This window comes from Sparus aurata, chromosome 8, assembly GCF_900880675.1.
Source record: "Sparus aurata chromosome 8, fSpaAur1.1, whole genome shotgun sequence".
In the NCBI taxonomy this organism is placed as follows: domain Eukaryota; kingdom Metazoa; phylum Chordata; class Actinopteri; order Spariformes; family Sparidae; genus Sparus; species Sparus aurata.
In genome coordinates this window covers 10125837-10152291 of record NC_044194.1, presented here as the reverse complement: position 1 = coordinate 10152291, position 26455 = coordinate 10125837, and the positions used below count along the sequence as shown (strand labels likewise).

General features: G+C 41.6%; 2 protein-coding genes and 1 long non-coding RNA gene across 3 annotated transcripts in view; 1 reads left to right on the top strand and 2 right to left on the bottom strand.

The window, feature by feature from the left end:
- The window catches only part of igf1ra (insulin-like growth factor 1a receptor), an 80562-nt gene extending 73685 nt beyond the window's left edge, over nt 1–6877 (bottom strand). Inside the window, exon 1 of the mRNA XM_030425026.1 lies at nt 6672–6877. Within this exon, the coding sequence (XP_030280886.1) occupies nt 6672–6777 (106 nt within the window). The 5' untranslated portion in view covers nt 6778–6877. The remainder of the gene's footprint in view (nt 1–6671) is intronic.
- Nucleotides 6878–9315: 2438 nt separating this feature from the next.
- On the top strand, nt 9316–12514 carry LOC115586953 (uncharacterized). The gene is made up of 2 exons (XR_003984936.1): nt 9316–10073; nt 10387–12514. It is a non-coding gene; the product is annotated as an uncharacterized LOC115586953 (long non-coding RNA).
- Nucleotides 12191–26351, bottom strand: LOC115586951 (high affinity choline transporter 1-like). The gene is made up of 9 exons (XM_030426447.1): nt 25756–26351; nt 20880–21069; nt 20645–20758; nt 18737–18892; nt 18487–18635; nt 18121–18267; nt 16053–16206; nt 15456–15673; nt 12191–13410 (listed from the first exon to the last, which is right to left on the bottom strand). Exons 2-9 carry the CDS (start codon nt 21061–21063, stop codon nt 12901–12903), a joined length of 1632 nt encoding a protein of 543 aa, XP_030282307.1. The 5' UTR covers nt 21064–21069; nt 25756–26351; the 3' UTR covers nt 12191–12900.
- Between the last annotated feature and the right edge of the window lie 104 nt (nt 26352–26455).

Below are 26455 nucleotides of genomic sequence, written 5' to 3'. Positions count from 1 at the left end.
AAAAAGGATTGAGTAGGACGTCGCCTCAAAACTAAAGCCTCCAGGCTTCTCCGATCCAATGCGTTGTGACGACAACAAAATAGAGCAAAATAAGATTTGGATACCGGACCCCCTTTTTAAATTTATTGTAACGTAAGCAGGAAGAAAGTGGTGGGGTGGGTGGTGTTGGTGGGGGGGGGACAAAAAAAACACATTAAAAGCGCTGACAATAATGACCTAGAAGTGATGTGGATGTTTTAGCACCAGTGTCCACAGAGAGGGATAAGCCCGCATGCATGAGTCCGCCTCCCTCTCCCCCCCCTCCCGCCTCTCTTTGCTCTTCACACTGCTGAGTAAACACACATATCTCCGCGGCGTAATGGGATCCATCGGCTCATGTTTATGATTGATAAACCTTGCCCTGGCCTTCCACGGAAATGTCATCACACAAACAAAAACTCATGGGCACACACACACCTGCGCACGCACGCACTCAAACATGACCCCGTGTGAGTCTGTCAAATTAATTCAAGGCTAATGGTCCCCGTGTACCTTCACATAAACTCCCAATTTCCGATTCAGTAAACAGGCGCTCCACGTAAATAAACCTCATCTCAGTTTCGCTTGACAGAAACATGAGATGGAGATCTGCACTTTCAGACCACATGTCGAGCTGTTTATGAAAGGGACACAGACTGAGCATTGTGGGAAAGCACATAATTGTATCCCTTTTTTCCCCCCCGACATCCGGCTGTAAACTCCGAGGAAGGTTATTAGGAAGATTCCTCCGGGTTGAAGATGTATAACAAGCAAGGCTGCGACAGCGCGGAGTTCTGATTACTCCTTGATTATAATGTGAAATGGAGAAAAAATCAAATAAGTGATCACAACGGAGCAGGTATGTGTTTTTTCTACTGGAAAAATCCATTAAAACACTATTGTTTCTGACGTGTTAAGCACTAAAAATGACTAAGTTACATTTGTATTCTCTAGCATTGACAGAGCTCGACCCCTTTTCTGTGGGTTTTGTTATAACCTATATATATATATATATCACCAGTTGCTAATTCTTAAACGTTTTTTCCAATTAAAAAACATTTCAAACAAATATAAATCATATGAGTAATGGGTATAATTAAGGATATTGTATTTTGAGTATTTGTTATCTAAAAGAGATGCATATAAAAAGTGATGATGCGACTTTCGGCTGGGGTCTGTACCAAACAAGCATGTTCAAGACCACAACGCTGCTCAATCGTGACGGTATGTTGTTGACACATTCTTACTGAAACCAAAAGAAATTCCACATTTGGATATTACACCATATTTCGGTCAATCATTTAGCCATGGTTAAAATGTTATATCTCGGTTTGGTGTCATCCTCCTTAAACAATATATCAGAGTCAGTTTTTAGGTTTTGAGAAATCCTGATTGTTATCAAAGTGTTTAAAGATATATTCTTGTTTTTTTATTATTTGATCGGATTTTCCCATTTAAGGCCATCAACAAGCACCTACTTTAATGTATGAGAGGCGCGCACGGATGAACAAGTGTGACGCCACAAGTAATTCAAACATACAAAACTGAGCCAAGCGTCACGTTTGCAGTCGCTCTTCGTATTGAGCCGTAATAACCGGCTTTAGCATCAAAACGTTTCCACTCGACTCCAGTTGTAGCTGAGGCCGCCGAGGGAGCTGGTCACCGCGCGGTCACATCCCCTCACACCTGCCACATCAACTGGCCCTAATCCCCGGCATACTGGAAGTCATCTGACCAGCGGTCTGGTGGGCCACTTCCCCTCAGCGGACCTTACTTCAAACACCGTGGCTCAGATATCACCGAAACCCCAAACAGTAACACTACACTCCCCCCGTCAGAACAACTCTCACACAAAGAATCCCCCTCTCCCAAAAAAGGCCAGGAGGGAACATACTCCAGGTCTATACGCACGCTATTCAGCCCGATCACTATAAACAACCACTGAATCTTTAATGCATCTGTAACAGGGCGAGCAGTGACGGATTTTCCTGAAATGCTTTGTTCGATAAAGGGTTAACGTCCAGCGCGCACGCCTACAGGAAACGTACAAAATAAGAGAAGGAAAACTGAGGGACTTTATTAGAGTTTAAATTCAAATGGTGATGAATTTATTGCTTTCATTTGTACATGGTAGAATAAAAAAAAATAAATCCACGTTGGAGTCACCCCAAAACTATGTTTTTCTAAAAACCACTTGCGATTCAGCTGCCAGCGTGCAGAAACACGAGTCTCTATGAGATTCACTCCATGCGAGGAGCTGAAAGGATTAGTCGAGTGAGAAAACTAACTGCAACTCTTTTGGTAATCTATTAATAGTTTCGGTCATTTTTCCAAGCGAAAATGTCAAACAGCTGCTGTTAAAATGTAAGGATCTGCTGCTTTTATTTGGCATTTATAACATTAAATATCCAATGAAGAGCGTTTGGGTGTTGCACTGCTGGACGGCCTCTGGAAATCTGGAAACTCTGACGAGCATTTTTCACAATTCTGACATTTTATAGACCAAACAACTTATCGAGTAATTGTGAAAATGTTCGGCAGATGAATCCATAATGGACATAATCGTTAGTTGCCGCCCTAGTTTATAGCTTCTCTATAAAATCCGTAGAAGAAAAAGCACAATTTTAGGTGCTGATTGTGAGGTTTAACATCAGATTTAACAGGATACCAGAGGGAAAAAAACTGGCCTCCTGCCTTCAGTGATAGTTAAGACAGGTCACAAATCACAAATTTAACCAAGTCAGGACTGGAACAGTGTACGTTTCTGAAAAACACCTCTTGAGAATAATCTTTCACTGGAGAAATTCTCCACTCAGGTCCGATCCGCGTCCAGTTCTTGAAAAAACAGCTTTTAACTTACACGGCAAGGGGGGCATCCATTAAAAGAGCTAACATTCGCAATCATCTCACAAATTGTACGATACTCCACGGGCCATTAAACCGGCGGCCCGCGATGATGTATGTGCGTCTGGCCGGGGTATGCATTTGAGCAAATCCAATGACGGGCCACTTGAAATAAAGTGTTTAATTAAGCATTGTAAACCTCAGCTGGCAGCCCGGAGGAGCTGCAGGACAGCATTCGACTGCACTCTCGCAAACTAGCCCAGTGACACACTTTCACATCCTTACACAGGGGCACGCCACTGACTCAGGCTGTCACGCTGAGCCCTGCTGCAGTACACACACACACACACATTGAGAGAGCTGCTCAATAAACGCACGCCAAACACACACACACACACACACCATAGGGCTGTGAACACTCGCAACACTTTCTCGCTGGGGGTGAGACAAGACATTCCTGCATCCAGCCAAGCCGGTAGTGGGGGAAGGGGGAATGCATAGAGGGGAGGAGGAGGGCAGGAAGGGGGGTGGGGGTGGTGGTGGTGGTGGACGTAACCGTGTAGGGCCGGTCACAAGATGGAGTGGGGCACCTTGGAGTAGAGTGACAGCAGTCATGGCTGAGCCACTTGCTCCATCACGACAAGGTGAGCTGTACTGCAACATGCCGTGCCCCCCCAAAGGGGGGGAAGTAGGAGGGGGCAGCCTGTCAAACACAATGCTCGCTGACGTTTGATTATTTAAGCCGCCATTCAAGTTTTCCGGAGCAACATGTCCTTTCATAAATAACTGAGCAGGAACACCGGCGTGGCCTCATGGAACGGGACAGAGGGGGCCTGTACTCAAACGAACCCCAGCGCCAGTGTTGTTGGTGACCTGTCTATTTATAACCCGGAATAGTAGCGCTGCCAAGTGATGAAGTTAAGCGCATCGGTCTACGCAGGAGACCGCTCCGTGTGAACGGCGAGAGCCAATAAAACAGTCCACAAACTCTCCACTCTTCCAATCAACAAAACCAAGTCTGTTTCTCTTGCAAGTGTATTTTTGCACATTCTATTTCCAAACACCGAAGTCTGTATCTCCCTCGTGCTCTCTCTCTCTCTCTCTCTCCCTTTTGGAGACTTGTTTGCTGCATGCTTGGAAGCCATGGCACGGAAAGTTTACTGCGGTGCGGAGTTAAAAAGCGAGCTTAATTATGTTTTATTGGTGCGGACAGATTATCAAAAACGAACAGAGCAACAAAAAAAAAAAAGTCCTCAACCTCTAATGGAGCTCTGGGATATCTGTGATTTTCCACTAAGTGATGAGAGGAGCTGGAAATTCTGACCCTCCAGAGCCCCTCGGCGAAGTAAACATCATCCACCAAGTGATAAACCGGTGAGACACCCATTCCCCGTCTCAACATTCAGCACCGTCTTTGTCTGTGAACTCTTTGTTCTGGAAGGCCTGATGTATTATACAACACAAGAGCGTCAAGATCTGAGAGCAGCCACTTGCCTCTCAAGCCCGCCTCCCCCCCCCCAGCTGCGTTTCATGGGTGTCACCGGCTCGGGAGGGAGCGAGACGGGCACCCTCCACCCAAAAAAAATTGTGTTTGAATGCTATTAGAAGTCTGCTCGTCTTCTTCCCATGTCAACACATCATCTCAGGAAGAACGTAAAAAAGCCTGAACACACGTATGGAAGCAAATCATCAAGTCAATCATCAGATACACAACTACAACATTTGTGCTAAAAGTGGGGGGATGTACCTGGAGAAGTGATAAACACCTGGTGTGTGACTCTACGAATGAACACAAGAAGTGCCTCAAACGTCAACTCTGACGTAGTTTTACAGGTGAAGTCATCTAAAAAAATGTCGATTACTAACAGAAATGCAGCCACAGGAACAAAGAACAGCGTTGTTTGGTGACGTACAAAACACACTTTGTCCCTGTTTCAACTTAGGAAACGTTATATTTAGCGCACACACACACACTCACACACACAGAAAAATAATGTGATAAGTTATGTTAAGTTCTCGGAGAAAGCGCAGGAATCGGCGAAATCATCTCTGTAATCAAATTTATTAAGTCAGCCTGAAGAGGCTGCTTTTAGACAAAAGGTATTTTCTTTTTAGCGAGGCTCCGATGAAAAGCCTCATCCTGCAAGTCATCACCGAGCAGCTACAGGAATAAAATCTAACAGAGACCGGTGAGTTGACGCAACCCTCGTTTACCATCACTCATTCCCAGGTGTTCTGTGTGAAAGCTTTGAAAGCAGCCGGCGATTCTGGTCGCTTCAGACGGAACATTAGAACACTTTTAGTGTGCTCTCTGTTGCATTTACGAGACAACGACTGTCAAATAAAATAAAGCCTGAATTCTACAAGTGATGATCGATTAAAGCGTTGTTGTGGTTGCAAGAAGAGCCCGACTGATGCTTGACTTCTGGAGCCGATACTGATTTCTGGTAGAAAAATATCAATTCCAGTATTGATACATCAGCCAATACACACATTTTAGTTTTTAGTTTTTGCCAGGATCACTCAAATGTAGCTATCAAACACTTATTTACAAACATTTTACAGTTGAACAATAAATTGTATGCTCTATAAACGACACAACTGCACTGAAACAATACACTTTTCTGGTAATTTAATGATTACAAATGAGCCCGAGCATCTTTTTTCTACATTATAACTTCTGAAATGACATTTTTAACATCACCGCATACCGGAAACACACTGACAGCCAATACCGATATATATCCACTATAGGCCAGTATCAGCCAGCTGATACATCCGCCTGGCTGTGGCTGCTCGGACATGTCAAACGCTGGATAGGAAAAGTTTTAAAGAGAAATTTAAGCTGTGAAAATTGAAAACAATAAAACCTCGGCTGCTCCTTCCACAAGGTTTATCTGTCGCCTTCATATTCTGACACTTTGTCTTAAAGTCTTTACACGTTTGTCACGCATAAAAGAGGTTTCGTATTGTCTCATCAGTGTGACAAAACATGATGTTCAGACCGGACTGCACCTAGACTCAGGTGCTCCTGTGTTTCTAAGGGCTTGCATTCATTAACACCACGTAGCTGGAGCCTCCACAGAGGAAACTCTGCCAGAGATATCACCACCTTCGACAGCAAATACATTTTTGTTCCCTCACGGTGAACCTTAATGTTGATTCTGGGCTTTCACCCCCACAGTTTGTGCGTCTTTGGCCTTTTTTTTTTTTTTTTTTAAGAGGCAAATGGGTTTGTGTGATTCAGCCTGTTCATGCGCAGCGGCGCCACACCACGAAATGCAAAATGGCCACATGGTCGTAGTAACCTTCAGCTCCGGTCCCTGGACTCATCCTCCTCCGCTGGGGTTTTTCTAGCCTGTCCAACGTGGACACCGTGGAGACATGTGCCTGGCGTGTCTCTGTGTGTCCATGTGAACTAAAGTGCTCCATCAAACGAGGCGATGTTGAGCCGTGTAAGGAACATTTCTTTTGCGTAATTGCGTTGAGCCAGTGACGGCAGAGCTGTGGGCTGCCACATGGTCTCCAGCTAATACAGAAGTGAAAAAGCTCAGCTCGGTTTGTTGTATTGAGTAACAACACTCAGTCCTGATATATATATATATATTTCTTCTTTTTTTTTTTTTTTAAAGGTATTCCTCTGATTTTTAATTTGAATTAATCTGAATTTTAACATTATTCCTCCCACCGAACACCAGACAGAACAGAAACAGCTTTACAAGATGTCAAAAAAGGGAAATTACGCATTCACTGTTTTACCAATAATCTTAAGCAAAATATGAATTGTGAATACAAAAACAAATACTCACTTTCTCCATTTGTGGACCAGATGCAGATAGTGAAGACAGAAAGCATCAGACCCCAAAACAAGGTCGGGCTACCCATCAGTGTGTCAGATCTCATGTTCCTTAACATCAAAAAAAAAAAAAAAAAAAAAAGATAATAATCCAAAAAAAAGGAGAAAAGGAAAAACAGGCTGGGACGAAATAGAAAATAAAATTAAAGCGTCCTTAGGAAAAAAAAAAAAAAACCCAACAACCTCTGTGTGATATTATAGAGTGTCTTTAGCCCAGGAAGGCTGCTGTGGTTGCCTGCAAAATGTGCTTGTCTGCCTTAATAAAAAAAAACAAACATATAAATAAATCTGGAGACAGGAGATTCCTTTGGAGGAGCACAAAAAAAAAAAAAAAAAAAAAATACTAAAACAGTCTGCTATTTTTGCCAATCGCAGGACACTTTGACGTCGGCTGGTATGGCACACGAGCCAGTGATTTTACTGGATAAATGATGGTAATCCCCATCTTCAGTCTCCATCTCTTGAAAAAAAAAAAAAAAAAACAATACAAAAAAAACACAGCGGTTGCGTACAAGTGCGATGGCCCTGGAAGGCAAAAAACAACAACAACAACAAAAAACAAAAATCAGAGCACAAATGTTATCCTCAGCCTTATAGCGACATCATAAATTAACGCCAGCGTCGCTCTGGAGAATTCCCCCGTGTTGAATGACTGCGTGCGAGGAGGAGGAGGACGAGGAGGAGGAGTGGGGGCAGAAAACACGTCCAGATCCACAGGGGTGGTGGCTGAGGAAGGCTGGAAAATGAATGAAAAACCTCCTTTTTCGCGTTTTCTTTTTCACCCCCTATGCCGTCCGTTCAGTCACCACTGGCTTCTCTTCTGTCGCCCCTACAGCAAGCAGCTCGCTCCCGGCCTGCGGTGAGAAGTCGCCGTTTTATTATTTTTTTCCTCTCCCCCCCCCCTCCCCTATTATATTTTCTCTTAAAGGAGAGAAAAAAAAAAAAAAAAAAGCTCCCAGATCCTTTCGGCTCCGACTTGATATCTCCGCCGTCAAGTCAGGGATTTTGCAGCGGCGGAGAGAAAAGGCACCAGACTTGTGCCACGCAGGAGAATGGGTCTCCAAAGCGAGACGACCTCGGCGAGGGTGGGAGGGAGAGAGAGAGAGAGAGAGAGAGAAGAGAGAGAGAAAGAGAGAGAATATGTTTACCCCCCCTTTTTCCTTTTTTCTTTTTTTTTTACGAGTGTTTCTTGTTTTTATCCTCATAAAAAACACCAAGAAGAAGAAGCAGAGGAGAGCGGAGGGTGGGGATCAAAAATTCAAAAAAATTCAAAATTCAAAAAGTCCCGTTGCGTGTGTTATATATCCAGAGGCTGTGGGATCCTCGGTGAACGCAGGCTGTGTCGGGTCTCCGCTCCTCCGTGAATCTCTGCTGTAAACAAGAGTCGGCTCCTCTCACTCAGAAACACACAGCGCTACGGATAAGGTGGCCGGGAGCGGGCTGGAAAACCCGGAGTGGGGTCGGACCTGGCGCCTGGTCCCCAAACTTGGGTGTCCATTAATGCCTGTAAGGATGTTTTTTTTTTGTTTTTTTAGAGAGATGTGCTGCTGGGGTTTTATTCTAAGTACTGCAATTTAAAGGATGAGTTCACCCTAAAAATGACAAATCATCTTTCATCATCAGTTCGTCTTTATCTGATCACCAAGTCGGGGGAAGTTTCTTGTGCGTATTGTTCTACTGTTTTTCTCTCTGTTCGTATTTTGTCTTATTGTCTATCCTCTATTTTTTCTGTTTTTCATCACATCTTTATTCTCCCCTCTATTCTGTATCTTCATCGTACAGACCACAGCAAATTCAACAATTCAGATATTGAGTCTACATTTATATTTTAGGGCACTTGTCCAAACATTCATACACTGATGGCGGTGGCAGCCATGCGAGGTCCCGACCAGCACATCAGGGGCAGCACTTTTTGGGGTTCGGTATCTTGGCCAAGGACGCTACGACATGCAGAAAAGGGGAATTGAACCAGCGACCTTCAAAAGCAAGACGCTGGCTCTGCCCCCTGAGCCACAGCCGCCGGATTCTGATTCTGATTCTTATTTGTAGTCCACAAAACATTTCTGGAGCTTCACAGCAAAGCATTGTGGTAGCATTCTCCGAAACAACGGAAGTAGATGGGGACTTGTAAAAACAAAACAACAGAAAAAAACCATATCCAGTTGAATCTAATACTCTGGAAGTCCCGAGGTCCCAAATTGATGTGAAAAGGAAGTTATTAACATACTTGAGTAGCGGTCGAGCTTTTAGCATCACAGCTACGGTGATGATTTCAACCTTTAAAAAGAAGTTTGTCAGGAGACTTGGATTACGCCTGACGAGGGTTAAAGGGGCGCTGTGTAGTTTTGGAGGAGAAATTCAAACTCAGAATTGTAATATTTACTATTTTCATGAGGTAATGATACAAACAGAAACATTTATTTTTTTCCAAATCTGAATAAACAAGCTGTTCTCAGAGGAAAATATGGTCCAAAGAACCCTGTTTGAAGCTAAATCAGCCAATGACGATCTCTCTCCTCTGATTAAAATCTCTTCCCCTAAAACTACATACTGCACCTTTAAAACAAGTCCCCATCTGCTGCAGCTGTTTCGGAGAATGCTTTTAAACGCCGTTTTGCCGTGAAGCTCAAGGGAAAATGTTTTGTGTTCCGCGAAACTTCACCCGACTTTCCGTCAGCATGACGGGGGACGTGTTAATGACGGGATTTTCATTTTGGGGTGGGCTTATCCTTTAATCTGTTCTTAGTTCTATATCTGACTAAAATGACTTTATTCAAGCTTTAGCTTGGATGCAGCAGTAAACAGATTAATAAATAACTGTTGAACTGAAGCGCTCAAACTTCATCCAACGGGTCTCAAACATCCTTTAAGGCATCACAACCAAAAAAAAACCAACTGAAAATGTAGAGTTAGGTACACTTTTTAAGCTGGCTCATCCGGCTAATTATTAATAGTTTTTGATTTTGCACATGTATCAAAATGAAGTTCTTATATCATTTATATTTTAGTTGTTTTTTTGTTTTTGTTTTTATTCTGTTTGATTTCTGTAACTCTTTTTAAAAAATAATTGTCGAGGAAACGTGTCTCTGGCGTTTTTTCTTGTCAGTCGTCAGATCTGACAAAATGGTCTGGACTTTCAGGACTCAGAGGCGTGGCTTGTTCAGGACCGATGTATTTGTCTTGGTTAAACACGGGGAGATGATACACCCTGTCCTGCCGCAGTGAGTCGGGGGTGAAACATAACTCTGTCGGGGTGGGAAAGAAATGCATCAGCTGTGTCCAGACGACGCCACCTGAGATGAAATTCCTCCTAGTTGTGTTCACAGTTGACCGAACAGCTTTGTCTCCTAGAGAGGTAAATGATTACATCGCTTACAAAGAATGTGAGAGTTCGACTGAATAGGTCTGTTGTCAGCATTCAGTGTTGCTCATCGTCCTTTAAAATGAGATCCATTTCATTTAGTTCATTTTTTTTTGTAAAAGAAAAAAAAAAGCACTCGCGAGCTCACCATCGAGAACGAAAATGAGCTGAGATTTGTAGAGAAGTAAACAATGTAAGACCGTATTCTTTTAGAGTTAACACATACTTAGCAGGTGACATTGACTGAGGTGAAGAGGCAACACATGTACAAATGAATCCTTTGAGTTTTCTCTCTCTTTTGTTGCAGGGACTGAAATAATGTTGCAGTGAAGTATACCCTTGGTATTCCTTCACACAGTGTGAGTGTGGTTTGGATAAACTGTGGGAGCAAGCTACAGATCAATAATTGTCTTCTCACCACAGCTGGATTTCTTCTGCCTGGACCGTCCGTTGCAGGGCGATGACGACTAAAGTTTCAGTTCACGTTTTTGTGTGGGCACGTTATGTAGGTTTCTGGGGCGACATGTAGGACAGTTTGTGATTCTTTCTTCTTCATCGTCTTTTATGTTAAATTATATTTCCAGTTAAAAGTTAGTTTGACAAGCCCTGAAAAATGTGGACTCCTTTCACTTGTCTGTGCATCAACAAATAGGAGATATTTTACACACAATTGTGTTGATTTCATGCTGTAACAAAGAATTGAAAAGGATAGCCACTAATTACTTGAACAACAACATAACTAATCATTTACTTGCACAGGGAGAATTGTATGAATTTGTCCCACTTTGTCAAATTCCATGCAGGGTTTGTGACATTGTTGTTTCTATTCTTTTTTTAAAAAAGGAACAATTCCTGTTGATAATTACATTTTCTTTGTCGCTGTTGTTTTAAAATGAACACACACACATTCATAGAGCTAATTATCTCTGGTGTGTGAACAGGATTAACCTTGAAAAAAACCCCTTCCATACCATGAAGTGTTATTTTGTACATTTTCTGGCTGTACCATAGCTTTACACTGCACGCCATCGTCACTGGGCTCACAGTAAAGCGCGACGTGGAGCCGCACCTTCAGGAGCCGGACTGGCGTCAGCTGTTCATTCATCCCATACACGCAGCGGAGACAAACACGGTGAGCGGATGGGCGTCGCTATTCACTGTAAAGCCCGTTTGATCCTGGATGAAGGTTTTATAATGTCACCGTCGAACATCACCGGCTGCATTTTAACACCGCAAGTGTTCTGTGACACATCCGGAATTCAGTGTTTTTATTTTATTCATAATTCAAGTGAGATGTTTTTGTATTTTTTTCTCTCTACAAATTGCATCATATAATTGTGTTACATCAAGTTTGATTTCTATGACCATTTTGTTCTAAAACGAATTTAACTGAAATTGTGATTTAAAACCGGAAAGCCTGTTAGAGTTGTGACATAATTACAATAATTAGGCTATTCCGGCATTTATTTTAATACTTCTAAATAGTAACTTATATATAATAGTGAATTTACAGACGTTTAAAGAAATGTTGCTGCGTTCTTTTCTCATATTCGGTAATACTTTTTGTTTTTATTTATCACCAGAGAAGCCTTTTACGTCTGAGCAGTCCTATTTGTTTTTTTGTTTTTTGTTTTTTTTTTAAGTCTCAATGATTACATCTGATACATATATTGTGGAACAAGACAAGTAGCATGTGAGAGAATCAAATGTGCGTTGTTAGAGATATAATTTGTAATCTCCTGAGATCCAGCCTGGATTACATCGTTAAATTCCTTTCACTGTTCAGGTGTCGACCTCTGCTGTTGCAAAGGTGGAATTACAGCTCCATGTGGGTTAGACTCCCACTCAGGTCAAATAATAATCAAGCCAACATATAGAAATACTTATTGGATGGTGTGGTATTCAATCATGCAGGTGCTGAGGGTGACGAGAGGGTTGTTGTTGTTTTTTAAGAGTTAAATACTAAAATAGTGTGATTTAAAATAGAATAGTGTGCATTTATGTAACGCTAAATTAAATATGGATGTTGTGTTTGGTGTTGATTTCTAGTGTTTTTCTCTTTTTTTTCGCGTACATTAAAAACAAAACACAGATTCCATCAGATGCAAAGATTAGAAACAGATAATGTTTAATTATTTTTTATGAAAACTTGCAATCACAAAAAATCCAAAATATACTCATTGGAATTCTATATGTAAATGGTCCATCATTTAAAATCCCTTTAAAACATAAAATAATAGTAAACACTTCTAATGACAGGAAATTCCTGCTAAAATTCTTGTTTCTGAGGGACACTAAAACCTCATCGTCTCAAATATTGCCACAGCACTGCTTTGTCCCTTAGGTGCTTAATATACCTTGTGCAAAGAGGCAAAACTGCTTCTTAGTAAGACAATAGCAAATGGTTACACAATTAAACAACACCAGTGGGGTGACGATTCATTGAAAAAGGATTGAGTGGAAAGGACTAGATTAAGGAACTAAGAAAATGTGTTAACTGACTAACAATTGAGGAAAGAGGTCCGTTTTTAAGAGGATTAAGACCATATGAACACTGACATAAAGATCTCGAATTCTTCATAATAAGCCTTAATTCTGCTTGCTTTTTCCACACATACCATGTCTCAGTTGCCTCCCTGAATCACTCTCAATACACTGCTGGTCATATAAAGCATATTAAGCGAATACTTCAGTATTAAACATGTGTAGTATACAGTACATGTAAAAGTGTGCGTAAATATTCTGTGCAGAGAAGGTTGGTAGGAATTTGCATAAAAAGACGTTTGTGTATACTTTGGCTGAGGTTGTAATTAATTTAAGACTACAGTTTTGTATTACTCATACTGTTCTTTTCCTCCAGAGCTAAGTCATCCTCCTCTGCCTCTTTTTTCTCTTCAAACACTCTAAGTAAATCCCAGGACCGAGGAATTACTTGGTGGCAGAAGCCTAGCGCCACCAGCTTGGACACTAGAACAATACTTAGCACTGAGCCGAACATGGCCACAGTCCTGTAGGGAAAGTATTGTGTGATAACTCCGTCCTCCTCCCTCCAGCCAGGGTACAGTATGACAGGAGGGATCCCGAGCACTGGATCCCCGCTCAGCCCACGCAGCAGCAGTCCCATAGCATAGCCACTAATAGCGCCGTAGCTATTAGCGCAGCTGGAGTAGATCACGCAGATGAGCTGCGGGAAGACTATGCAGTAGAGGAGATCCCCACTCAGCAGCCAGAGGGAGAACACACTGTCATCGCTGAAGGCCAGGCCCGTTCCTGTCAGGCCCACAACCAGCACGCTGCTACGGATCACCCACTGCAGCTCTCGCTCTGTGGCCTGCAAGACGGGAGAGTGAGAGAGAGAGGAAAAGGATGATACAATCAGACTTACTTTGCCTAAAGGCCCTGTGTGCAGGATTTAGTGGCATCAAGCAGTAAGGTTGCAGGTCGCAGCCAACAGAATACCCCTCCCCTCACCTTCCTCTTCCAAGCATGTAGGAGAACCAATATTAAAAAATCAAAAGGGCTCCCTCTTGAGCCAGTGTTTGGTTTATCCGTTCTGGGCTTCTGTAGAAACATGGCGGTGCAACATGGCTGACTGTATGGGAGCGGACACGCTCCCTCTATGGCTACAAGGGGCTTTTTCGAATGGCCGGGCAACACATCCTGCATAAGTGGCACAACGTTTTGATTTTCAGTTCTGCGCCCATGGAAGTGCAAGTAAGAACAACTACGCAGCCCACATGAGAGGCTGCAGTGGTACATCATTTAGAAATTCAGAGTCCTGTCTATTTCTGCTGCATCAGGCGCACGGTTCTTGGCCAAAATAGACCTAAAACAGTCATATCTAGATCACACCAGTGTTCCACTGAATGTCTGTATCTATAAAAAATGTCAGAGACATGAAAGGCTACACCCAACAGGCGAAGAGCAGTGTTATCTCTCTCTGCCTCGTGCTCTCCTTCAATGGTAATAAAGAAAAATCCTCAAATTTCTCAAAAACCATAATCTCTATTGATCAGTGCACCATGGTTTGGGTGAATACTCCATTACGGTTGGCTGGACGATCAATTAACTTTTGATATATAGAGACACCTCTGGAACTCAAGTAGTTCCATTGAAACTGTCCGTTCACTGTTCTAAATTAAAGTGCTATATCCTATGTATAAATTAAGTGGCATTGGCATCAGCTGGCTGCAGACACCTCAATGTTTCAGATATGAATGTTAAAACAATCTGAGTATTTTATTTACAACACAAAATGTAATCCTTCGTTGCATTACCCTCTGAACACCACAGGATGGCGCTTGCAACACACAAGTTACAAGAAGTTTCTTCTACTCAGGGCAGATGTATATTTAAAAGTGGGTTACCTAAGTGTCCACTGGCTGAACAGTCCATAACAAGTAATGGATCACTCATAAAAAAAGTGAGTAAACCCTGTCTGATTTAGATAAGCCATGTAAACTGGTTTAATGTGAATTTACCTCCCACTACAGCCCTGCTCCACTGTCCCTCTGAGCTTACTGGTGTCAAGTGATCATTCCTCATTCCATTTGTTATTCAACGTTCTACCTCAGGCTGCGGCTGACAGCATACATGGCCTATCGTTTTTCACTGGTGAAACTCTTGATATAGAAAATCCGTTCTGAATTTAGATGAACAGATTTGGGGACAGGTTAGCTAGCTAGTCTTGGTGTGAAACTATGTTTACTGTTTGTTGACCCTAAGCAATGTTTTTGAATTGGAATCATGCTAGCGTAACACTGGCTTTCTGGCTAACGGAGGGGTTCTATGAGCTAAGCAGACTAGTTTAACACCCCCCCCCCCCCCCCCCCCCCCCCCCCCGTCGATGAGTCTAAATATCTAAGGTCCATCTTATTCACTAGAGTAGTGAATGTGCCCATTACATAAGAACTGCATGGGGATTTAATGACTGTTCCAGCTATTAGTCAAACTCTAAGGTGTTGCCAGGGAAACAGAGTTAATGCTTTTGAGAACAAGTATATTTTCATTGCAAAACACATTAAAAAATATACATTAATGATTAATGTTTTTTTTTCTTTGTCAAGTGACCATGAAATAAGACGGATACTGCCCTTAGAGGTGTCCATTATCAGGAAGGAAAGGATTCATTTCTGATAATGGACACCTTGTTTGGCATTATCCGTTACTTATCGGAGGCAAACTCCATGTAGAGAGAAATGGCTGGCAGTGGCATGTGGCCTGCTCATAAGGTAACAAAAACACAAGAATTGCTATTTTCAGGTGATTACACACAAAAAATAAATTATTATTATCAAATTTAGCCCTAAATCCCACATACTGAACCTTTAATACTGAACCAAACACATACAAATTCTAACGTACACACACACACACCTGCTTCCTCAATGTCGCCTTGTATATGTTTTGTGTAAACATGGATGCTGAGGACAGCAGCGCAGAGTCCATGGAGGACATAACTGCTGCCGCCACAGAACCAATGCCTAACACTGACAACCAGGTGGGTGTGAGGTATTGCAGGGCCAGTGGCAGGATCTTCCCTGCCTCCCCTCGTTCAAAAGGAGGGGGTAGACCATACGCTGTCTGGTTCCAGTCTTAGAGGAAAGGAGAGGAAGAGAGAGGTAGTGACATAGAAGTAGAGAAAGAGATAGCCAGGGATTGAGAGGAAAAGAAATAATGGGAGGGGAAGAAGCTTTTAAGGTTATGGTGATGGCATCAGATTAAAGAAATAAAATTACCACTGGGGAGAAGGAAGCTAAATGTTTGAAAACAAGCTGCATGTTTCACCATACTGATTATGATAAGTTAACCATAACCAGCTATGCAAATTCTCACACACATACAAATGCAAACAAGGTTATACCATACCAAGACATTTACCACAGTAGAGGGACTGAAATCTTTAAACAATGTGGTCTAGCTGATAATATCTGTGTGCTGAATGTGCATCTGAGTGTTTACAGTCACGTGTACCTGCACTAGCAGCCAGCGCTCCAATGACAACCGAGGGGATTCCCATAATAAAAACCGAAGCAGCAGCAGCAAAACAGGTGACCTGAGCCTGAGCAGAGGAGGCCGCAGAGAGGATCCTCTGGTAGAGAGCTTGATAGGCCAGTCCCCCCAAAGCCTACAACATACACATGCATGAACAAAAAACACACTTTAGCAATTCTTGCAATTAACAAATTACATCTTCTTCGCAGCATCATTCACATTGGTCAAACGAACACTTTATCTACTTAAAAATAGCAATAACGATAAGACAAATAAAACAAATGCATTAAATTTATATTGTTCATGTTGCCTTGCTAGTATAACTTCCTGGCACATCTTTAAAAAGAACAGGTTGACGCTTTTTCATACTCATATGCCTGTGTGAGCTGCAAAAGCTGTTGGTCGCTACAAATGTTCCTCCTGTCCATACTGGCCCTGAAAAGCTCCTGTTGTGATTTGAATGGAAAAGATGGGGGAAGATACTTCCACAGCTTGAGTTACCAAACTAATATTCCAAACTTAGTCTTTTTAGTTGGAAATTCCATCTTTGTATTACTGTCCCTTCACAGCAGCTCAGCAAGGGATAAAGCGTTTCGTGTGTTGATTTTGTACCTCTTCACTTACATACAAATCCCAAAAGGAGGGTAAATTTCCATTGCCAGAATGAACAGACCATGCCACAATGGGATCACAACAGCCCCACGCCCAGTTACAGTTCACGTGTTGACCCAAAACCACTCAGTAGTGATTACTACATTATAACATGAGAACATACTCATCTTTGAACTCAACCATCATCTTCCACAGTTGTGACACTATAGTTAACTTTATCACTTTACTTCCGGCTGGCTTCTGTAAGTTTGACTAACCAACAGGGTTCTGTTGGTGTTAGCGATGTCCTACTGTCAGTCTGATTAGTTAGCCCATGAGAGATGGTGATAGAAAGATGTTCAGTCCAATCATTTTCAGAATATTTTTTTGCCTGCCCTTTTCAAAACATTATCTAGTGGTTCCTTTCCAGATGGATTTGTGAAAGAAACCATATTTTGAAACAAACCATTTTGCAGGTCATGTTACTAAAGTGGGGGCCAATAGTCGCTTACTAATTCCTACCTCCCTAGTTCCATGAACTACCTTAAACGTTTTGTGACTGTATCTCTCCACAGACAGTCAGTCAGACATATAATATAAACACCTAACAAAATACTCAAATCTTTGCTGTTGGTTTGTGCCAGCGATGGGGACTTGAGTTTGCAACTTGGACTTTGCACTTAAGTCGCACACTCAGTGATTTGAGACTTGATTTCCGACTCGCACTCAAAAGACTTGAGACTCGAGGTTTGGGACTCGTGAACAATTTACATGTAATTTTGGTGCACATGAACATTAATAAACTGTTAATGTTAATGTTGTGACGAGCTAAGCATCATTCCATCATGTGGAACCTCAGGCATCTGAGCGTGGCCACAGATAACACTATGACAATGAGTAAAACAACTGCTGCTACCCTCTTGTTTGTCATAAGCTTTGTGTATAGGAAGCACAAACAAGTTGCAAACACAAGAAGTTGCAAACATTCCTTTCAGGAATAAAAGACAGCTAATGTTTACTGTTAAACAATACAGACAATTGTATCCACTAAAATGTTCTGTAAGAAAAGGAATTAAGACCATTGTTGTATATTCATTCATTCATTCATTCATTCAGTTGTATATTCATGCAATTAAACATTTTTGTCACACAAAGAAAGAACTTTCACAAATGTCGAGCATTTTCCAGACCAGATTCCCTTGAATTCAAGGACCCAACACAGCAATGTTTGAGGTACGCATCAGGGTTTATTTCTGTTAAAACATTTTTTTTTATATAAAAAGAGAACTTAAAAGAAGCTCACAGACAAAAACTGAAAAATAGCGAAAAACTTCAATTTCTGTTATTGCACAAAATCAATGAATTCAAGCACTTCCTGTCAAACATGTTTATTTATGTCTACTTGATTTGTTTCTACCACACACACAGTGACACAAAATAAAAGTTAAAATCTAACCAATAGGAGCATCTCATCCAGCCATTTTCCTGAATCTTCCAGCGGCAGCTCTCCCATCAATGAGTTTATATGTGTTTGGTTGAAGTGGATTGCTTGTGAGTTGCCAGCAACTGCAGGACTGAGTACCAAAAAAGGAATACAGAGAAACTGAAACAGAGAAAAAAAACACAGCTGTTAGAGAAAATCAAAAGGACCAGTCATTGATTGAATTACTCACATTTCTTATCCTTCTCCATCATGAATATATATTATCTATCCTATATACAAAAGTCCCATTATCCCTGTGACCTTCCCTCAATCGTCCTCCTCTCTCCTCTCAGTCATTTCTGTCAGTCACTACCACCTTGTACTCCCTCTGTTTCTCACCAGGCTAACAAAGATGAAGCAAAGCTGGATGATATCAGTGTACGCAACAGAGTAGAGGCCCCCCAAAAACGTGTAGATGATAGAGACAGCTGCAGAGATAATGATGGAAAGGTCGGACGACAGCCCGAGAATAATGCTCATCGTTCCCCCTGGAAAACACACAGAACATTAAATCAGAGACGGTATCTAAAAATATGATGAGAGCGTTATGATTTGACGTTATAGCTGGCACAAACACATAAAGACCTACCCAGAGCAGCAAGGATGCAGGCCACCCACAATACATCACTGAACATTGCAGGAAGCAACAGTATTGCAGTGAACATGTTGCCATAGCGATGCTGAAATGGGTCCAACATGGTCACGTAGCGCTTTGACCTCATAGGTTTTGCAAAAAACAATCCTCCTTTAGAAACAGAAAGTATACAAAGAAAGAAAACAATGGTTGAAGAGAAAATGTACTTTCTGAGACACATCAGAGACAATATTAATCATGGTCAAATCATAGAGGTCAACAGAAATCCATTGTCAACTTCAAATGTGAACGATCTCTTCAGGTTTTGGACTATTGGTTACACATTTTATGACCATGGCACCTGGCAACTTGTGCATGACATTGTTACATTGTTCCCTATTGGCTGGACATTTCTAGCCAAATGATTAATCGGGTAAATAGTCAGTACATAGACAAAGACAGTAATAATGCATTGCAAACCCAGTTTCAAGTGGCCGACAAATAAAAAAAATCCCATTTGGTTTTTGCCAATGGGTATGGCCTGAAATGTGGTAAAATCTGTTTTCCCTCACACAGTGGCTCAGTTGTTAGTGCTGTCACCTCACAGCAAAGAGGTCGTGGGTTTGGATCTGACTAGATGGAAAATGCCTGTGAACAAATCCTCCCTTTGAAGGAGGCGCCTTCCTCCCACAGTCCATGAAGAAACAGGTTAGATGAAGTAGAACATTTTTTTAAAATTGTCTGTAGGTGTAAATATGTACTTGTGAATGTCTGCCTGTGGGCCCAGACAGGACAATGTTCTGCTGATGGCGTCTGAAAGAACCTTGATGGAAATAATGTTGCTGTTTCATAATATAATATGACTGCTGGGCATGTGCATTTAAGCTGTTAGCACCAAGTCAGCTGGTGAAAATAAACAGTATGCTCTACACGAAAAGTGAGCATTACCTTTTTTAAGCATGTGCCTTGTTAGTTCCATGCATAGTTATTCAAACTGGACTCTGCCTGAGTCTCAGTCAAGTATATCTATCCTGCATTTTATCCATAGCATGGTGGGATAGGTAAAAGCCCACAACAACACTTAAAATGATAGGCAGGTAAATGGCACATATAGTTAAATTACTGTGCTTCTCTAGAGATGCACAGATTTCTAAAGCTGCTGTATGCTCTGTAATTTTGAGTTCATCTTGTATGGTATCCACTTTTATTTCCATTTTTATTCTCTATACTTCTGATTATTTCTTTTTACTTAACTCGATTTATCTGTACTTATTTCTGTCCTTTGCTGCTGCACCACTCAAACGTTGAGCAATAAAAGCTTAGCTCATCCGTCTGTAAAAAATAACCTCTGTTAGAAGTGTCACGTCATCTGACAACTGCTTAATCGGATACTTTTTGGTGAGTGGTGTTCGAGTTGTCAGGGGACTTTTGTCCGCTATATTAGCCTAAACATATGTTTCAAACTAAATTAAATTCTTTAGACAGCCTTTCCTTATGCTCAGGCTTGAATGTCTACCAGAAATCCAGAGATTCAACATTTCAGCTTCCCAACAAGATACATTCCATTTACGTATGTTTTACACCTTGGCCTTCGAACAGAACAATGCAGCCAGTGTTGAGACCCTACTAGCTATATGCAAATCGCATGCATTTATAGCGATCTATGCACTTTAAATAGTCTCTGAATTACTGTTTGCATCTTCTTGACTGAACAGATGTTGACTAACCCACACTCAGGCACATGTATATTCTCACATCCTGTGACAATTGAGCGTGTGAAGCTAAAAAACAACCAGAGGGCATTACTACTTACCCAAAACAAGAAAAAATATGTTGTCAAAATATCAAGATATATTTCTGCCACAACCTCTTACCCTGTTGTATATTATTGTATAGAAGCTTTGTTTTGTTTTAGTTGCTTACCCAAAAGAAAATTGGTAAGATATGCAGGAGGCCCGATAGCCCAGATGAGACCTTGACTGGGAGAATAAACAACCTCAGCGGTTCCCAAAATATAACCTCCACCAACCCATGTTGCTAAAAGAAAGAAAGGCACAGAAGAAAATCAAGTGAAAAACGCAGCAACACAACACAGTCAAAAGGAGCAAACTCACATCCAGTATTACTAAATGAAAGACATATCAGGTAAAATTTCTACCTGTCATGGTGAAAACCCCGACCAGGACACTGATGTTGCGGCCACCAACCATGGTAACTTCGCTCTTGCTGCCAGCACATGTTTTCTCTACTTTCTTGGATTTCCGAGCAGCAAGGATCCCAGTTAGCAAGATGACAATATAAAAGATCACCACAGCCACCAGTCCAGGGATGTTCACTGCCATGATTGTCTGGTTAAAAAATGCACAGTTCTTCAATTACTAACAATATATACTGAAAGTTAACTTCATTATACAAAACAGCTGCTGTTGCCATTAATTGAGCTCTCTCTAAAATGTCTAAACACAACTTTCCCAAACATTTCAAACAATGTTCAACCCCAGAGAAAGCCATAATTTTGGTCAACCTAATGATGCATTCCATTTTGTTGCCCATCACTTTAATTTCCAGAAGAGAGTCAGAGAGTGAGGAAGGAAGGCGGAAAGTCGATGAGACTTGGAACAATTGTCTTTTGCCATCTTCAGGAAACACGACTGAGAAAAGCATTAAGCCGTTTGCAGACAGTTTGACCTTGGTAGACTGTGAATAGGCCCGACACAGCCCTCCCCCACTCATCTGGTATACAGCACAAATACATAATTGTTCAGTTGGTGACTCTATAATTTCTGTTTCAGTGAAACTTTAATGGATTCTGGTTTCCCTTTGTTATACCTGGGATGTAGCATAATCCGAATGTTTAACCTCATTTTGAACTACATTTTGTACAAAAGACATACATGAGCCCTGCTGATAAAACATAAGTCAGTTTTCACATCGCAATATTTTAATTTAGTGGGCAAATTTTCCACCAGGATTCAGTCTCTCTCTTACTCAGAATATTTTTCCATAGCAGGGTTTTGAAACCGTGTGTAGACCTTCCTAAAAAAGGTAAACAGACTTATTTCAAATGCTCATCTAGAAAATACAGGTCCATAATTACCTAGAAAGTTTATTGGCAGTTTCCTGGAAGGGTCTGTATAATCTGGTTCTAATTGTAGGGAGTGAAGTTACAGCAGAGCAGTCCATTTAGTTTGAGTTCGCCAAAATAATTTTGTTAAAACCAACTACCTAAATTGAATAAACTTGCAGAAAATACAGCTGAGCAGTTAACTTTGGATGTTTTCAGTGAAGTTATCTGGCTGTTACTCTATTTAACCTCACTGACTTCTTTCACTCAGATTGTATACTCCACTGTTCAGTTCACTAACAAAGCAGTTCAGTTAATCAGTGATGTTTTTTTTTTCATTTGTTATTTGTTCCAGATAGTGGATTTCGTGGTTATCGAAGGCAGGCCATGACTGTAGTGGTATCTGGGAGTCATAAGTCACTCTCCAAGCTTGGCTTATATGGGTTATAAGAAGAGCATGGCTCTTTCAAGAAGAGGGCAATGGTGTGAGGATGATGGAGACAGGTGGTTGCACTCAGAGCAAACAGGTGTTATAGGCCAGAGCAGAGGGAAGATTTAACAGTGAAGAACTTATGTTGAAGTGACCGCTATTACAATCCCTGCTAATATTCATGCTATTGCTATCCCTATAAATATACACGCTATTGCTATCCCTGCAAATAACCATGGTATTGCTAACCCCACTAATATCCGCACTAGTGCCATCCCTTTTATAATCTATGCTGCTGCTATCCATGCGAGTAGCCAGTCTATTGCTATCCATGCTAATATCCATGCTATTGCGATTCATGATCTTGACCTTTCTAGAAAAGCAGTCCGTTTGCAAACGCAAAGGTTTAAAGGGATATTTTGGTGTAAATTTAATCCATGGCCTAACACACCGTGAAACTGTGTTAGACTCCCTCTCGAGAGATCAAGTTTGCAGACCGCTAGCTAACGTAGTTTTAGCATCCTCAGAAACGACCACACGACAATACATTGCAGTAAATGGGTCCAAATATAATAAACCGTCATCAAAAAGCCACAAATAATGCGCAGAACAGCACTAAACTTCAGCAACATTTGAAACAGGGTCCCAGCACATATTTCGAGGCATCAAACATTTGATATTATTGCCGGATTTGTCAGAAAAGATAAACAAATCTCACCACCCGAGAAGCCTTCCTTGTTGTGGGGAAGCCCTGTGAGTCGATTACCGAGTGCAGTAGAGTCCCGCAGTAATGATCATCATTGAGCTGCGGAACTTTACTGCACTCGGTAATCGACTCAAAGGGCTTTTGGATGATGGTTTTCTATTTGGACCCATTTACTGCAATGTATTGTTGTCGTGCGGTCGTTTCTGAGGATGCTAAAACTACGTTAGCTAGCGGTCTGCAAACTTGATCTCTCGAGAGGGAGTCTTACACAGTTTCACAGTGTGTTAGACCATGGATTAAATTTACACCGGAATATCCCTTTAAGGCTGACTATTAGCCATGCCCCTATTGTTTCTTTGACAAAGAACATTAAACAAAAGACTTTAATACAACTAGATAATGAGCGTTAAGGTGGCACCCATACAGTCCAAAGAAACTTGCCCAACTGGCACAAACACCGGAAAAAAAAAAAAAAAAAAAAAAACCTGTTTTATAGCTTCCTGGTATACTTTTTAGTAATGCAGCCCGCTGAATATGCCGCTATCAAATTCTTGTCTCTTAACTTCTCGGAGTTATCCTGATTGAACTAGTGGTATCGAAAGCTTCAAAAATTTAGAAAGGGCTGACAAAGGTGAGAGGGGTGGCCGAAGATGAAGTAGCACACAGATCTTCAGACCTACAACAAACAGCTGGTAAGAGGTTATCACCCCAGACTGACCACCAGATGTTTCTCCGCAGTGCCGTGCCCCTGCAAAACCTTTACGGGGGGGAAACTTGTTTTGCACATGTGGAGGTGAGCATGGCATTAAAATAGCCTAATCCCCGCAAAAGAAAAAGGTAAGAGATGCAAGCTTGTTTACTTTGGTCGCATTAGCTTGTAGTAACTTGCTAGTTTCAGCGTGTGGGTTGCTAGCTTGGAGTTTGTTGTTTCATGTAGCTTTGGGGATTATAAAAACAGTACGCAGATAGCGGAAGGAAGAGGCGATTAGAACAGGCGCCAATGACAGGCTTTGTACAAACTGTCTACATCTGGTGAGTCAGCCACCACATTTAAAACTTTTTTCTGTGGGAAAAACTGCAGACTACCACGTTGATTAAAAGTGTGTAGCAAGGGTCAGGCTACTATTAAGGACCCTGACGTCACGTCCTCTGTAATTTTACTGGGAATTTGTTGGGGTTTTTTTTTTTTTTTTTAAGGACTCTTGGGGGAGTTTGGATTCCAGTATTTTTTTACATCCAGTATTTTTCCACCAGGATTCAGTCTCTCTCTCACTCAGACTGTTTTCACTAGCAGGCTTTTGAAACCGTGTGTAGACCTTCATAAAAAGGTAAACAGACTTATTTCAAATGCTTATCTTGAAAATACGGCTCCATAATTACCTAGAAAGTTCATTGGCAGCTTCCTGGAAGGGGCTGTATAGTCTGGTTCTAATTGTAGGGAGTGAAGTTACAGCGGAGCAGTCCGTTTAGTTTGAGTTCGCCAAAAGAATTTTGTTAAATCAGCTACTTAAACTGAATAAACTTGCAGGAAATACAGCTGAGCAGTTAACTTTGGATGTTTTTAGTGAAATAATCTGGCTGTTATTCTATTTAACCACATTGACTTCTTTCACTAACACTGTAAACCCCGCAGTTCAGTTCACCAGCACAGCAGTACAGTTAATCAGTGATGTTTTCTAAGCTATTTTTTTTTTTTATGACAGACCAGCTCCAGATAGTTGATTTGGTGGTTATCTTAGGCAGGTCATGTTGACGCCGACTATCAGCTATGAAGTGAAAACTGTGATTGAGATTCTCTTTAGATTGAATTTGGTCATTTCTGCTGCAGTAAATACGAGTACCAATCTTGTTATTGGTCTAATTAAGTCTGTGACACAATATATTGACCTTAAATATCCTTGTGCGAATGAAAATAAGAATATGTCCAGTACAGCCCTACATTCAGAATGTTACTTAAGTAGATTTTTACCAACAAGGAGTGCTCATTGTGCAGACAGAACTGAGCCTTTCAGAGTGATATCATATTTTATTCATGTTTAAACAGCATTCAACTGATAGAGCAGGTGGAAGTGGAGCCCTTTGCCAAACGACTGCAACAACACACTGCATCCTATGAGCTAAAACGAGTTTTGTGTGTGTGTGAAACATCTGTAATGTAAATGTAGCTCGACAATAAATGTAGCAGAGTAAAGAGAACAAGATGGGGACGTTGAGACCCCCCCACCCCCTCCCCTCATAACAAGGCAATGGCTTCAAAGTCACCCTCGCACAGCCACGAATTTTAATCTCTATCATCTAGATTTACACGAAGCCTCAAACGTGGGGGGGGGGGGTTTACGTAAGCTTCTACATATGCGAGGTTTAATCAACAGCTCTGTCAGAAATAACGCGTTATCGTTACATGACCGAGCAGACGCCGCGGAGATGAGTAATTCTTCAGAGGTGGTGTAACGTTATGTATTTTTTCGGGAAGTCACACACACACACACACGGCGCTGAATTGATTTTCATACCGTTTTCAATTACAGTGAATATTGGTTTTCACCTTCACAGAAACATACTCGGATACCGGCCCTTGTTCTCACACGCTCCAGTTTTAGAACGCCCGTGCAAGATCCGGGTAGACCCCATTTAACCCTGCTAGCTTAAATCGTCATAACCCGCAGTTTAGAAGAAAAAAAAAACGACGAGCGTTACCTTAAATTAGTCCAGTCTGTTTGAAATGTACGATGAGTGTGAGGTGGTTTCACAGGCAGAGATACAAAATATATATATTTTTAAAGACTAAATAGGGCATTGTATTGTCCTCCCATGTGATAGCTAAGGTAACGTACCTTTCCGTGGAGCCGGTGTCCTGTCTTCCTCACATCTGCCGCTGCCTCCAGTGAGGCTCTCAATAAATAGCCGCGGCCGGTCAGTTCATCTCTATTGTGTCCTATGAAAGCTGACACCGTTGTCGCGTTCAGCGATGTCAAAACGCGGAAAACCGTTTTTTTAAAAAGGAAGCGACAAGTGGGGTAGTCGTAAGTTCGCGTGCGGGTGGCAGCTTTTGCGCCGCTTCCTTTTAAAAGATAATATGGAAATAAATCGAAAGTGTAGAGGCGGATAAAGGACCGTAAAGTCGCTGTTGTTGAAACGTTGCGCACAATCAGATCGAGACGAAAATGTTGCAGATCGACGGAGACGTGTTGTCACTTGAACGCACCCTGGACGGAGTGCCATATAATAACTGTGGCGTTATCTATGACAGGAATACCCTCTGTACTGACAGTAGCGTATGCCATAACCCGTGACTGGCCACACGTGTACATACATCATCGTGCTCGGTTAAAAAAGTCCTACACGATGTTTTCCTGGATGCAGAGAAATTGATGCCCGGAACCTGACACTACCTGCACAGTATCCAGTGTTGTGCAACCACACAGGCTGTGTGGAGTAAATCTTACACGGTTTTCCATGAGGATGTTGAATGAGGTTTTGAGAGGTGCACAAACAGAACACACACGTATGAACCCTGGATTAACACACAAATTC

Coding starts and splice junctions, on each gene's coding strand:
- LOC115586951 (XM_030426447.1), bottom strand. CDS start 21,063: ATGGCAGTGAACATCCCTGGACTGGTGGCTGTGGTGATCTTTTATATT. Junction 18,268..18,486: donor GCTTCATCTTTGTTAGCCTG/GTGAGAAACAGA, acceptor TCTCTGTTTCAG/TTTCTCTGTATTCCTTTTTT. Junction 16,207..18,120: donor TGGATGAGATGCTCCTATTG/GTTAGATTTTAA, acceptor TGTATGTTGTAG/GCTTTGGGGGGACTGGCCTA.